The sequence below is a fragment of the Podarcis melisellensis genome, assembly GCF_964234715.1.
Source record: "Podarcis melisellensis genome assembly, chromosome: 15".
NCBI classification, from domain to species: domain Eukaryota; kingdom Metazoa; phylum Chordata; class Lepidosauria; order Squamata; family Lacertidae; genus Podarcis; species Podarcis melisellensis.
Window position 1 is genome coordinate 33,349,787 of NC_138532.1, and position 14,266 is coordinate 33,364,052.

Genomic DNA, 14,266 nt, shown 5'->3' on the forward strand with positions numbered 1-14,266 from the left:
ATTTCATTCTTTATACCTCACCCATCTGACAGGGTTGCCCCAGCCACTCTGGGCGGCTTCCAATTTAAAACAGTTTTTATAAAAGCTTCCCTAATACAGGGCTGCCTTCAGATATATTCTAAAAGTTGTATAGCTACTTAACTCCTTGGCTTGGGAGTCACATAACTCCATAACCTCCAACATTTATCTGATGAAAATAGGGGTGTCCTAAGGAAAAGCAGGACATTCTGTAATAATAATAATAATAATAATAATAATAATAATAATAATAATTTATTACTTATACCCCGCCCATCTGGCTGAGTTTTCCCAGCCACTCTGGGCGGCTCCCAATCGAGTGTTAAAAACAATACAGCATTAAATATTAAAAACTTCCCTAAACAGGGCTGCCTTCAGATGTCTTTTAAAGATAGGATAGCTGCTTATTTCCTTCATATCTGAAGGGAAGGTGTTCCACAGGGTGGGTGCCACTACCGAGAAGGCCCTTTGTCTGGTTCCCTGTAACCTCACTTCTCGCAATGAGGGAACCGCCAGAAGGCTCAGCACTGGATCTCAGTGTCTGGGCTGAATGATGGGGATCAAATCAGAAACTGGGCTTCTGTAAATCTGGGACTGTCCCTGGAAAATAGGGACACTTGGAGGCTTTTCAAGCCCCAGTCAGGATTGCCAGTGGCCAGAGAGGAGGATGGGAGATTGTGGCCCAGCAGCAGCTCTGGGGTTGAAGGTGCCCCGTCCGTCCCCAGTGGTGGAGGAAGCCGCTGGGGCGGCTGCCCAGGGGCGAGGCGCACCATGGGACCTCCGCACACTGCCTGCCTTCTCCCACTCAGCCACCCTACAGCTGGGGGCGGAGGCAGCGGGTGGACTGTTTGGGCCTGCAGGTGCCCAAGCCACCGTGTCACTCCCAGAAGAGACACATGGCTTGGGTGCGTTGCAGGCCCGTGGTGAGTGCCGCCCGGCATTTTGTCACTCTCCTCAGTGGTGACACCCGGGGCGGACAGCACCCACCGCACCCCCCTTCCTCCACCCTTGCCCACCCCTGTTTTAAGAAACAGCAGCGTAGACTTTCTCAAAGTGATGTCTTTCCTAACATGGGGTCTTTTGGTTTTGCAGGCACAGAAAACGAGAGTTACGTCCGGCATGAAGGAGAAGTCCAAGGGGAGCTTCCTGTGTCATAGAGCTGCCTCCTGCCCTTCGCAAACATGCTCTCATCAGGGAAGGAGAGGCATGAACGCTTATCAACACAACCTCCATCTGGTGAGGGGCGGGGGAAGCTTTTGGGACTGACTTTGGAGCGTGACATTCAAAGTGGGCTGCAAATCACATGGCCACCCGCCATCACCGTCTCCGAAGCTGCCAAGGAATCTGGTGGCTCCGGGAGCCAGGAACATAGCTGAGCTGTTCAAGTGACAACTTCCTCCAGAAAACATAACCAGTGGAAGTAAGATGTGCCAGCTTCCCGTCTAAATTTACTTGGTATATGGCAGCTCCTTCTTGGGGGAGTGGGTTGTGTTTCAGGAGCCAAGCGCATGCATTGCACAGAGAAGTTTCCAGGTTCAACCCTGGGGCTTTGAGTTGAACAGAGCTTGGGTACAAAGCCTGGGACAGCCCTTTGCCCAACACCTTGGAGAGATTAGCAAAGAACAGTAAGGATCCCTTCTACCACTTCCAGTAGAATTAATCTCCTACTTGGGAAGCATATAAAGTGCCAAGCTAGACGAATCCTCGGTCCAACTTGTTGGTTTTTCTTTGGACTCTTCACGTTCCATCGCTGCCCAAATTTGACATCGCGTCTCGGCTGCATTTACAACGTGACAAAACTATGACCTTTCCTCACTGCCCCTTTGGAAAAAACTCTTCTGTGCGCTCTGGTCCTATCTTGTATGGACTAGGGATGAATCGTGTCAGTTTCGGTTTCTTGCTTTTTTTCACATTACTCACATTTCTGCATTAGTTTGTGTTTTTTATTTTATTTTAAAAAGTCCCCGTGAAATTTTCCCAGCGTTATAGTTTGCATTTCTCCCAATACATTACTGCATGCAGTTTTGCCTGATCTAAACATTTTTTTCAAGCAAGTTTCCCATGTTAATTTCATGAATCTATTCCAGGCATAGGCAAACTCGGCCCTCCAGATGTTTTTGGGACTACAATTCCCATCATCCCTGACCACTGGTCCTGTTAGCTAGGGATGCAAACTTAAAAAATGTAATATGAAGCTAACGTAACATGAGATATGACTGTAGTTCAATAAAGGGACTTGCTGTTATTGCTGTGTCTTGCCTCGTGGGAACCCACCTTGTTCATTAGGAACAAGGAAGCTGCCTTACACTGAGTAAGACCATTGGTTCATCCTGTCCTGGGTCCTGAGGCTCAGGAATGAAGCAGTTGTCCCACGGAGACCCTCTTTGTGAAAAAAGACTGGCTGTTTCCCCATGTTACCTTCTGCATTGCACTTACGCACAACATGAGGAAGGGACGCAGCTTTCGATATCCGGCAGCACCTTTTCCTGAAAGCTCTCTTTAGCTGAGCAAAATGGGATCCTCAACACACCCACCCACCTCATTTTTGCCTTTAATCTGCTTGCTTCTCTCTGCCCAAATCGCTGCCCCTGACCTGGAGCGACCCTGGCAGGTACAGGTAAAATCCTCCCGTCTGGAAGGCTGACAGGAGATCAGTCGGTCAAGAGGAAATCCTCCAAATTGGTGCGTGCTGCACTAAGCTGTGACACAAAAGTGCAGAGGGGCAGCTGTCAGTGGCGTAGCGTGGGGGGTGCAGGGGGGGCCGGCCGCACCGGGCGCAACATCTGGGGGGGGGCGCGCGCTCGCACTCGAGTGCTAAAATCCATGGGTTAGGGGGCGCAAATTACTTGCCTTGCCCCGGGTGCTGACAACCCACGCTACGCCACTGGCAGCTGTTTCATGAGATATCTGCAAATGGGCCTGGCTGTCTCCTTCCCTCTGCAAACTGTATTCTCCTCTCTCTTTTTTTGGTGTTGGTAAATCACAGCAAGGTGCATGCAAGGTGCCTGGAAATTAATCTGCAGCTGCAGACACATCAATCATTTAACACAGTCGCCTCTTCCAAATTTGGGAACTGTTGGTTACCCCTCACAGAAGTATAATTCCCAGCCCCCTGAATGAACTACAGTTTCCCAGGGATCCTTTGCAAGCTGGGAGGAGATGTGCTTTAAATGTGCCCTAAAGGGCCAAAAGTTCCCCACATCTGGTTTAAATTGTCAGGCAGCTAGCCCAACTAAAGTGAGACGGAGGATTATTCTTATTCTTATTCCCCTGCCTATCTGACACTAGAAGATCCATTTATTGGGTCCGAAATTAACAAGAGCGAAAAAATTGCTGTGGATTAACATGTAAATACTTTTCTTCTGCCTTTTCTCTACTCTGATTCTGTAAGGAACTAGCTGGTCAGATCTGAATAAGGTAAGATTGCATTTATACCCCACCTTTCCTCAGAAGAGCTGTCCACCCTCCTGCAGCAGCAGCAGCAACAACAACAATGTATTACTTATACCCTGCCCATCTGACCGGGCCTCCCCAGCCACTCTGGGCGGCTCCCAACAGAATATTAAAGACACGATAAAACATTGTGCTCAAGACATCGATTCCATAAAACATATTTTGTTGCATTGTGCAAAATATGAGCAAGCCAGGGCTGAACTGATCCTACCCTTGCTGGTACCTTTCCCAGGAAAATCAGAGGCTCACTGTGTCAGGTTCCTGTTGGAAGACCGGACAAATGCTAGAACATTAGCAGTGGCAAAGTTCCTATCGGTGGTTGCAAGAACCAATGATCCCTATATTCTGAACAAAATGCTTGTTTAACCTGGAGGTAGGCTGTATGAATTGTGTATTGCTTTGTAACGATTTGTTGGGTCTCTGGACCGTAATAAAGATTGTTGTTGTTATAAAACATTAAATGTTAAAAACTTCCCTAAACAGGGCTGCCTTCAGATGTCTTTTAAAAGACAGATAGTTGTTTATTTCCTTGACATTTGATGGGAGGGCGTTCCACAGGGTGGGCGCCACTACCGAGAAGGCCCTCTGCCTGGTTCCCTGCAACCTCACTTCTCGCAGTGAGGGAACCGCCAGAAGTCCCTTGGAGCTGGTCCTCAGTGTCCGGGCTGAATGATGGGGGTGGAGACACTCCTTCAGGTATACTGGGCCAAGGCAACTCTTGTACTCACAACATGTCCCCGTCTTGCTGTGTCTCTCGCTGGGCCGAGGCAGAGGAGGGCTACTGGGACAGCAGTGGGAAACAGCTGAGCTTGCAACCGCATTTGGGTCGAAAGCCCGTTGCCTTCTGTGCCTGGAAAGGATAAAGTCGGGCAGGAGCTTTCCCAGAAGTGTGCTGTTCCTCTGCGTTGTTTGTGGAGGCCTGATTAAGGAGCTCGTTGAGGGTCTCCACTGAATTAGGTACTGCGGCGCGGCTAATTAAAGGAGCTCCCTGCGGGGTCGCTTAATAGCTGCCCAGAACAGGTGAAGATTTCAATTATCTTGCCATTCCTTCTTCCCAAATAGCTCAGCCACGGGCCCTTGAATGCTTACAGACAGTGTCTGCCGGCTCCTTTCTGAAAGAGGCGAGGTAGCTCCCCTGAACCAGCTGCGTTCAAAAGAGTCACATTTAGCAATATGGTGCCCCCATCCCAGGATAAGCATGCTCTGCACAGGAGTGCAGGAAGCTGCCTCATCCCAGCTCAGACCTATGGTCCATCTGGCTCTGTACTGTCTACACTGACTGGCAGCAGCTCTCTAGGCTTTCAGGCAGGAAATCTTTCTCAGTCCTACCTGGAGAGGCCGGGATTTGAACCTGGGAACCTCTGCTTGCAAGGCAGATGCTCTGTGCATCTTCCCCATATGGGTTCCCTTCCTTTGGGTTATCAGGGTCTCTCATTTAGTCAGTCAGATTAATCAGCTAAAAGGCTTTTTGATCAGTAAACCAGGAAGCAGTTGTTCCTTAAATTAGAAGGACACCCTTTTCCCGAGACTCCCCATCACCTAATATCTTGAGAGAAAGCAAGTACCTTGTAGGAGAGCCTTTTCAGTGGTGGCTCCTAAATTCTGAAACTGGAACTCGCTACCCAGAGCCCAAACTGTCCTCATAAAAGGGGAAGCTGTTGCCCTCCAGACATTGTTTTACGTACATATATGTTTTTAAAAATCATGTGTTGAGAGATACTATTTAAATATGCTGATGCCAAAAATGGGATGGACTTAGGAGTGAAGCACATGTGCAATTGGCTTGGGCTGGTGTTATATACTGAGTTGAATAGGATCCAAAATGCAGCAGTCTGATTGGTCCTAGAACAATAGGATCCAGAATGCAGCAGTCTGATTGGTCCACAGGAGCCACCCAATCCAGCTCCAGGTGGAAGTGAACCCGCAACCTGATTGGCCTACAGGAGAACCCCCGAATTAGCCAATCACGTGGGGCCCATTGTGTAAAGAATGTATATAAAGCAGACATTCTGGGGGAACTTCCATTCCTCCTCACCACTATGAGCTGAATAAAGAGCATGAAATCCACTCTCGACTCCGAGTATATTTCAGCTGGCAACAGATTGATTTTACCCATTCCTCGTTTGTTGTTCCTGGCAGCCTTTCCAGCTGCATCTCCCTCTTCTCCCCGCCCCAAGCAATTTGGTGCAACCCCCTGAGGTTTCTTTGCTTTTAATTAACATTTTGCAATCCACCCCCCTCCTGAGTATTAATGTGCCACCAGCAATTGGGCCGGGAACACCTACCAAATAAGCAAAATGCCCTGTGGACCACTCTCCATTTGCCTGCATTTACAGCACCTTAGTATAGATCGGCCTCCCGGCACAAATCAGGATTCCATTCCCCAGCTATGCAGTGCAGCCCTCAGAATGCCTGGAGATGAACGAGCGAAGTGAGCTTGGCAGAATGCCATCTTCCGAGGCAATTACCAAACCCTTACGCACACGTTCTGCCCCTTGTGTGCCAGGCTATCTATAGGAATGAAGCCCAGATCGTATTTCATCCTGCCACTTGGCTAATTCCTTGCATGCTTCAGGTTCTGTGCTTTAAAAAAATAATAATCTCCCATCCATGCTTCTTAGAGCAGGGTAGGGAGATGTCAAGAGAATTCTCCCCCAACCTGATACCCTGTAGACAGTGGAGATCGGTCCATTAAATAGGACACTGTCCCACCATCATGGTCTGCCTCCAGCCAGCTCCCACCTGCCTGTCTTCGTACGTAGGTACAACCAGCCCAGGGAGTGGACCGGCCTGTCAGCTTCCTTCTCCTGAGTCTCAGTGTTGTCCTTGTAGAACTCAGCAGAGAGAACTCCTCAGGAGGAGAATGGGGACAAAGCTGGGATCAAGTATCATGGAGTCATTAGTGATGTATGGAAGTGAGAGCTGGACCATAAAGAAGGCTGATTGCCGAAGAATTGATGCTTTTGAATTATGGTGCTGGAGGAGACTCTTGAGAGTCCCGTGGACTGCAAGAAGATCAAACCAATCCATTCTGAAGGAAATCAGCCCTGAATGCTCACTGGAAGGACAGATCGTGAAACTGAGGCTCCAATACTTTGGCCACCTCATGAGAAGAGAAGACTCCCTGGAAAAGACCCTGATGTTGGGAAAGATGGAGGGCACAAGGAGAAGGGGACGACAGAGGATGAGATGGTTGGACAGTGTTCTTGAAGCTACCAGCAGGAATGACCAGCTACACCAATATAAGTTGGGGACACCTGGCTTGTCAGTAGTACATGTAAAAAAGTTTTTTGGGTCTTAGCGGACCACAAGCTTAATATGAGTCAACAATGTGATGGAACAAATTAAACTACTACTATTCTAGGCTGCATCAACAGAAGTCTAGTGTCCAGATCAAGGGAAGTAATAGGTAAAGGTAAAGGTAAAGGACCCCTGACAGTTAAGTCCAGTCGCAGACGACTCTGGGGTTGTGGCGCTCCTCTCGCTTTACAGGCCGAGGAAGCCGGCGTTTATCCGCAGACAGTTTTTCCAGGTCATGTGGCCAGCATGACTAAGCCGCTTCTGGCGCAACAGAACACTGTGATGAAGGCTGGAGCGCATGGAAATGCCATTTACCTTCCTGCCAGAGCGGTACCTATTTATCTACTTGCACTTTTTGGGGGGGGGGCGTGCTTTTGAACTGCTAGGTTGGCAGGAGCTGGGACCAAGCAACGGGAGCTCACCCTGTTGCGGAGATTCGAACCGCTGACCTTCTGATTGGCAAGCTCAAGAGGCTCAGTGGTTTAGACGTAATAGTAATAGTAATGCTCTATGCTGCATTGGTCAGAACACATCTGGAGTACTGTATCCAGTTCTGGGTACCACAATTTAAGAAGGATAAAGACAAGCCGGAACATGTGCAGAAGAGGGATTCCAAGATGATCAAGGGTCTGGAAACTAAGCCTTAGGAGGAACAGTTGAGGGAGCTGGGTATGCTTAGCCTGGAAAAGAGGAGATTGAGATGAGATATGATAGCCATCTTCATGTATCCAAAAGGCTGTCACATAGAAGATGGAGCAAGCTTGTTTTCTCCTGCTCTGGAAGCTAGGACCAATGGATCCCAAGTTACCAGAAAGGAGATTTGGACTAAACATTTGGGAAAACTTTCTGACAGTAAGAGCTGTTCGACAGTGGAACAGACTCCCACGAGAGGTGGTGGACTCTCCTTCCTTGGAGGGTTTCTAAGCAGCATTTGAATGGCCACCTGTTGTGGATACTTTAGCTGCACCACAGAGAGTTGGATGAGATGGCCCTACAATTCTATGATAAGCCCAGACAGACAGACAGACAGACAGCAAAGGGTTTCTGGTGAGGTACTCAGTTGCTATTCCTCCTCCCTCTCGGGTGATCTGCTAAACTAGAACAGAACATCTTTCAGGAGTGCTGTCAATCTTTCATCTCTGGGTAAAGCTTGAGGTGCCTGAGGTTAATCCACTGTTTTTAACCCAATCTTCAGCTGTTTAATCCATATTTATATTTGTTCTTGAAATCTATTGCTCTTCGCATGGAGTAGTCTTCGCACTGCAATTCATAAATATTTTTGTCGATATTATCCCTGCCGCTATGTAAACATCAATTGGCAATTAATTAACTGCACAAATCCACTGGCCTTCAGCTCTGCAGATGAGGTGGGGGTTGTTTCCTTCCCCTCCCAAAAAATGATGGGCTCTTCTCATCTCTGCCTCAGAGGTGACCGTACCACTGATGCCATCCTCTGTACAACATTCAGATTCTTGGCATGCTACGGTGTAAGAGCAAGAGGGCAGGTCCCTGGTACAGAGTACAGAGCAGGCAGCAGAGTGGGTGAGGATAAAGAGAGGAAGGGTATGAATTCAGCTCTCTTGCTGTGAACATACTCTGCTGCCACTTAATTGAACTCCTTCCTAAAATCCCCAGGAATCTTGCCAATAACTGCTCCAGTGATGGAACTTGGCTCCAGGGAAAGGAAGATATCAAAGCAACAGATGAGATAATTTGGGTCCTTCTCTCTGCTGTGTCCAAGCTGGGCCACCCACAGCTACCTGCAAATGGGTATTTCTGCAACCCTCGTGTGTGCTTAAGGTCACCTAGGTCTTTTCTCCACAATTAGCTCGTGGAGCAGGTAATAAATACACATTTGTTAGTCTTCTTTCAGTAGATGCTGGCAGCCACCACGCATCCCCTGAAACGTCTAGTTAGGCCCTCAAAAGGCGGAAGGTGGTAATGACAACTATCTATCCCACTGCATGAATGAGAAAGACCTTGGCAGATTGAACTGCTACCTAAAAGTGACCTGTATATGCCAGAAAAGGTGTGACGGTTGGCGAGATTACTGGAAAATGTTTCTCTTTCAAGAAATGCTCTGTGTAATCAGAACTGGCAGCTGGGCTTAGATGGGAAAATGGCACATGGTGCTCTGTTTAAAGGCACAGATCTAACCTTCTCAGCGGATTCCTCCTGGTAGACAAATCATTTGTTTATTCCATTTATATGGAGGGCAGACCAAGATGATTAAGGGTCTGGAAGCAAAGCCTTATGAGGAACAGTTAAGGGAGCTGAGTATGTTTAGCCTGGAAAAGAGGAGACGGAGAGGAGATAGGCTAGCCATCTTCAAATATCTTAAGGGCTGTCACGTGGAAGATGGTGAAAGCTTGTTTTCTCCTGCTCCTGAGGATAGGACACAAACTAATGACTTCAAGTTACAGGAAAGGAGATTCCAACTAAACATCAGTAAGAGCTGTTAGACAGTGGGACGGACTCCCTTGGAAGGTGGTGGAACTCAGAGGTTTTTAAGCAGAGGTTGAATAGCCACTTGTTAGGGATGCCACCTGAAATGGGGGGGGGGGAGGAGATGGGACCTCTGAAACCTGCCAGTTTGAATTGAGAAGCAGCATTAAGAGATGGTACTCTTGACCCTTTCCCCACTGCCCCCCTTTTTTTGCAATTAAACTCCCACCACTCTCCCCTGCTCCACTTGGAAAATTAATAATAATAATAATTCCATTCTCCTTATGGCCCTTCTATGTATATGGGGAAAGATGCAAAAGTCTGCAATGGCAAGAAAGTGACGGATGAAGCATTTCCTTCCATGTTGATTTTCTTCACCTGAATCCAGCCTTCGAGGCTGCTTTTCAGTTTAAAATACCCCTAAATCCTTGGAAGGCTATTCACAATTCAATAGGCAATTTGTTTTAAAAGGTAAAGGGACCCCTGATCACTAAGTCCAGTCGTGGCCGACTCTGGGGTTGTGGCGCTCATCTCGCTTTATTGGCCAAGGGAGCCGGCGTACAGCTTCCGGGTCATGTGGCCAGCATGACTAAGCCGCTTCTGGCGAACCAGAGCAGCGCATGGAAATGCTGTTTACCTTCCCGCCGGAGCGGTACTTGCACTTTCACGTGCTTTTGAACTGCTAGGTTGGCAGGAGCAGGGACCGAGCAATGGGAGCTCACCCCGTCACGGGGATTCGAACCACCGACTTTCTGATCAGCAAGTCCTAGGCTCTGTGGTTTAACCCACAGCGCCACCCGCATCCCAATTTGTTTTAATGTGCATCTATTTATTTAAACCAACTCGTGCAAATTCCATGCCTAAAGAACAACATCCTTTGTGATCTAATTTTTTGGGTGTGTGGGTGTGTGTAATGCATTTCTCCCTGTCTCTCTTCTTTGGTGATGTGCATGTCTTCAGGCCCTCCTATTGAAAATATCCAGTCTCCCTAGGCAAGCAATAATGTTTGCTCCAACTAGACAGAGAACTGAGCTTAGAAGCCTGAACTCTGCTGGAAGTCTCCTGACTAGTCTATATCTCTTCCCCCTTTCAAATGTCAAAATACCAACACCCTAATTTATTTGCTTCCAGAGATTTCGTGGGTTGCTCTGATCCTGAAAACTGCTACACACTTGATGAGAACACTTTCTTTTCCCTCCCTTTGAAATACCTTTGCCTTTCAATGTCATGCAGAGAGTTGTTCATTTTGGTGGCGCTCAGGAGTGTTCTTGCTCTCTCTCTCTTTTCCCCACAGAGGCATCAAACCTGCTTTTAAAAATTGCTGTAATGTCTTAGCAGGCATAATCAGACCGTGAGGACAAAAGGAACTCGGCGACGCTAATGCTGGAGCAACTTGGCTATTAGGAAACCACCAGGAGTCTGCAATACGGAACAAACCTACATGGTTTCATTAAGGCGCAGTTCTTGAAAGGAACCCTGAGAGGTTCAGTGCAATGAATTTGGGGGATTATTGTTGCAACCGTCAGGAATGGCATAATCACAGACCAAGTGAAACATTGTGGAGGCTTAAAGGTGTGGGTGGGGAGAGAAATGATTTAAAGGAGGAGTAATGGCTGGGGGGTAAGTGACGAGAATTTGGTAGCTGGTCCCTTTTATAAGCTCACACCAGGATGGGCCCTGCAGCAAAATGTTGTAGCGTGGAGTGCTCAGGGTTCCAGCAGCCAGCCTTGCCCCCATCTGTGATACTCCATTCCACTTCCTCTCCCTCTCCAGCTAAATAGCTCTAGGGGGTGAGGAGGGGGATTTCAACAGAACCGCAGGGCAGGGCAGCCCATTGTGAACTGGCAGGGAGCAGTGAGAGAGAAATTGAACCTTGAAAGGCAAACTTGTCCAACTTGCCCTTTCCAGAACAATCCAGGGATCGAAACACAGCAACCCGTTGAAATTTTTTACTTCTCTGAATTTCACAAGGCAGTTCTCCATTCAAGAAGTGCATAGGGGGGAAATGCGCACGTGTTTAAATGCATCCATTCATGAAAATAACAGAAGAATGCGTTCTTTTACGGGAAACGACTTTGCAAAAGTGTGCATATTAGGCAAAATTGTGCACCAAAATGACAAATTTGCAGAGGTGGAGGTATCATTCTGGTAAGCCTCTGAAATGAAGAATGCCTGGGGTAACCAGGAGTGGATTTCGGAGCAGAAGGATGGAGAGTTCCACCCAGTTCTAATACTCAAAACAAATTCCTGGGCTCATAATGATCTACCTCTTGAGCGTGTGATTTTTGCACCAGGTTGGTGGGATCACACAGAGAGCAGTACTGACCCTGCACACCTGGAATTGCCTCACCTCTGTCTTAGGACTCCTCTGTACCAAATTTGGAGGTTCCTAGGTGATGTGCTGGGATGCGGGTGGTGCTGTGGGTTAAACCACAGAGCCTAGGACTTGCCAATCAGAAGGTCGGCAGTTCGAATCCCTGTGATGGGCTGAGCTCCCGTTGCTCGGTCCCTGCTCCTGCCAACCTAGCAGTTCGAAAGCATGTCAAAGTGCAAGTAGATAAATAGGTACCACTCCAGCGGGAAGGTAAACAGCGTTTCTGTGCGCTGCTCTGGTTCGCCAGAAGCGGCTTAGTCATGCTGGCCACATGACCCGGAAGCTGTACGCCGGCTCCCTCGGCCAATAAAGCGAGATGAGCGCCGCAACCCCAGAGTTGGTCACGACTGGACCTAATGGTCAGGGGTCCCTTTACCTTTAGGTGTTGTGCTAGTCCCCTGGTAGTGTGTGAGGCCTGGGCCCCTTTTTTCATGCACGCTTTGCACAACAAACGTTATTTCCGCACAACAAACGCTATTAACGAACAGCCGGAAAGTGGGTCAACATAATGCAAAATGGAGCAGATGATCTGGAGAATTTAATTGCAGAGGTGTCCACAAATAAGACGTGAGGCAAATGCTGACGTTGACCGATTGAGCTTCTGGACCCAGCTGTGTGGTTCTTCCCCTTAGGATGAGGAATAACAAAAGCTGAAAAGATGGACACTAAAAAAGGAGAGGGGGGGGGATTATTATTTTTTGCTTCGGATGGGGGTGTAGTTGTTACATTCCGTAAACTATTGTGCCTGCTCCAGTGCTAAAAATGAAACATGACAGCAAAGACGTACATAAAATGAGATGTCTCTCTTTTTTTGCCATTACCCAATCTATTATTTAGGGTGTGCATAAATATTTCAGCATAGCCCTATTTGGATCCGGCAAGATGCCTTTCTTTGGACTGTCAGTCTTGCGACTGCATGCATGTTTTACTCAGAAGAAAGCCCCGCTGTGTTCAACAGGGCTTATGGTCAAGGACCTGCATCCAGGAATGCCCTTCCAGGCACTTTGGAGAAGAACACAAAGAGTGTTTTCTGATGCGCTGATTCTAATATCAGGTGCAGAATTCAGCATGAGGAGAACCATGGCTGGCTTGTTCTAAAAAAGGTAAAGGACCTCTGCACAGTTAAGTCCAGTCAAAGGCAACTATGGGGTTGCGGCGCTCATCTCGTTTTCAGGCTGAGGGAGCTGGTGTTTGTCCACAGACAGCTTTCCGGGTCATGTGGCCAGCATGACTAAACCACTTCTGGCACAATGTGATGAATAGAAACACTGTTTACCTTCCTGCTGCAGCGGTACCTATTTATCTACTTGCACTGGTGTGCTTTCAAACTGCTGGTTGGCAGAAGCTGGGACAGAGCAACAGGAGCTCACCCCGTTGCCCGGATTCAAACCGCCAACCTTCCGATCAGCAAGCCCAGGAGGCTCAGTGGTGCTGAGTGGGTGGCGTTGTGGTCTAAACCACTGCTTTAGAAAACAACCATCACTCATGTTCCTAGTCCTTAAGCAAAGAAATGTCTGGAAGTGTGTGGGCAGAAGTCTTACACTTCATACAAACAGGGGTGGACCTTGGTAATATGGCACCCTGTGCAAGGCTGAAATTTGATGCCCGCCCCCAACCCTCATGCTGCCTTCCCAAAGTTGGGTAAGCAAGGCACTGGGCTCTGGGAAGGTGCCACTTCCCAAAGCTGGACAAGTACTTACAGGGATGGAGAAGGGAGGACTCCAGGACCCTGTCAGAGCCCTCACACCGCCTTCCTAAAGCAAGTACAGTGGTACCTCGGGTTACATACGCTTCAGGTTACAGAATCCGCTAACCCAGAAATAGTACCTCGGGTTAAGAATTTTGCTTCAGGATGAGAACAGAAATCATGCTCTGGTGGCGCAGTGGCAGCAGGAGGCCCCATTAGCTAAAGTGGTGCTTCAGGTTAAGAACAGTTTCAGGTTAAGAACAGACCTCCGGAACGAATTAAGTACTTAACCCGAGGTACCAGTGTACTTACTAGGCTTTGGGAAAGAGTAGGAAAGGCGCCCCCTCAGCTGGGAGCCCTGTGTGGGGCAACCGGTCATGCTGCCCTAAATCTGCCTTTGATACAAATAGGAGCTAATTAGGGTTGCCAGACCTCCAGGTCTGACCTGAATTTTCTAGGTTTGCCCGGCCACCGACCAGGGGGCAGGTGGAGGGCTTGAATTGCCAGGTGGGCAAGAGTCACAGCAACAACAACATATTAAGAAGACTGCACACAGCTTGCAAGCTTCAGCTTTGTAGGAGTTCGCTGCAAATTATAGCAAATAAACTCTGGGTGTGGGGGTCTATCCTCCTCTGCTCCATTCTCCCAATTAACCTCCATCTCCAGAGTCCTTCCCTGTGACATCATCAGGGGCCTCTTGTGACATCACAAGGGTTTGAGATGCTCCTGACTTGGCAACCCTAGAGGCAATGGTGGATCTTTCTGTTATGTGGAATGACTTCTCCTAATCCCCATGACTTTGCTCCTGTAATAAGTCTCATAGAGTCTCTGGTCCCCCTCGTCACCTTTCCCATGTGCCAGTAGAGCTGTCTGCTGCTTCCCCCCACCCCCAAGTTCCTCCAGGTTTGCTCAAATGTTTGCTTTGTGTTTTATTACCATCTTAATGCTCTGAGATGATATGGGGTGGGCGGGTGGCTTCATGATGGACA

General features: G+C 48.3%; 1 protein-coding gene and 1 long non-coding RNA gene across 4 annotated transcripts in view; one reads left to right on the forward strand and one right to left on the reverse strand.

Annotated features, from left to right (window-relative positions):
* SPNS3 (SPNS lysolipid transporter 3, sphingosine-1-phosphate (putative)) overlaps positions 1–1,918 on the forward strand; it is a 32,076-nt gene extending 30,158 nt beyond the window's left edge. For all 3 annotated transcript variants that reach the window (XM_081890459.1, XM_081890461.1, XM_081890460.1), the window contains one exon: positions 1,111–1,918. Coding sequence is in view for 1 of the 3 variants with exons in the window: in XM_081890461.1 (XP_081746587.1) it covers positions 1,111–1,175 (65 nt within the window). In the remaining 2 variants the exon portion in view is untranslated. The remainder of the gene's footprint in view (positions 1–1,110) is intronic.
* A 10,197-nt stretch (positions 1,919–12,115) lies between these two features.
* Positions 12,116–13,916, reverse strand: LOC309358057. Its single transcript, XR_014163317.1, has 2 exons — positions 13,832–13,916; positions 12,116–12,255 (listed from the first exon to the last, which is right to left on the reverse strand). It is a non-coding gene; the product is annotated as an uncharacterized lncRNA (long non-coding RNA).
* Between the last annotated feature and the right edge of the window lie 350 nt (positions 13,917–14,266).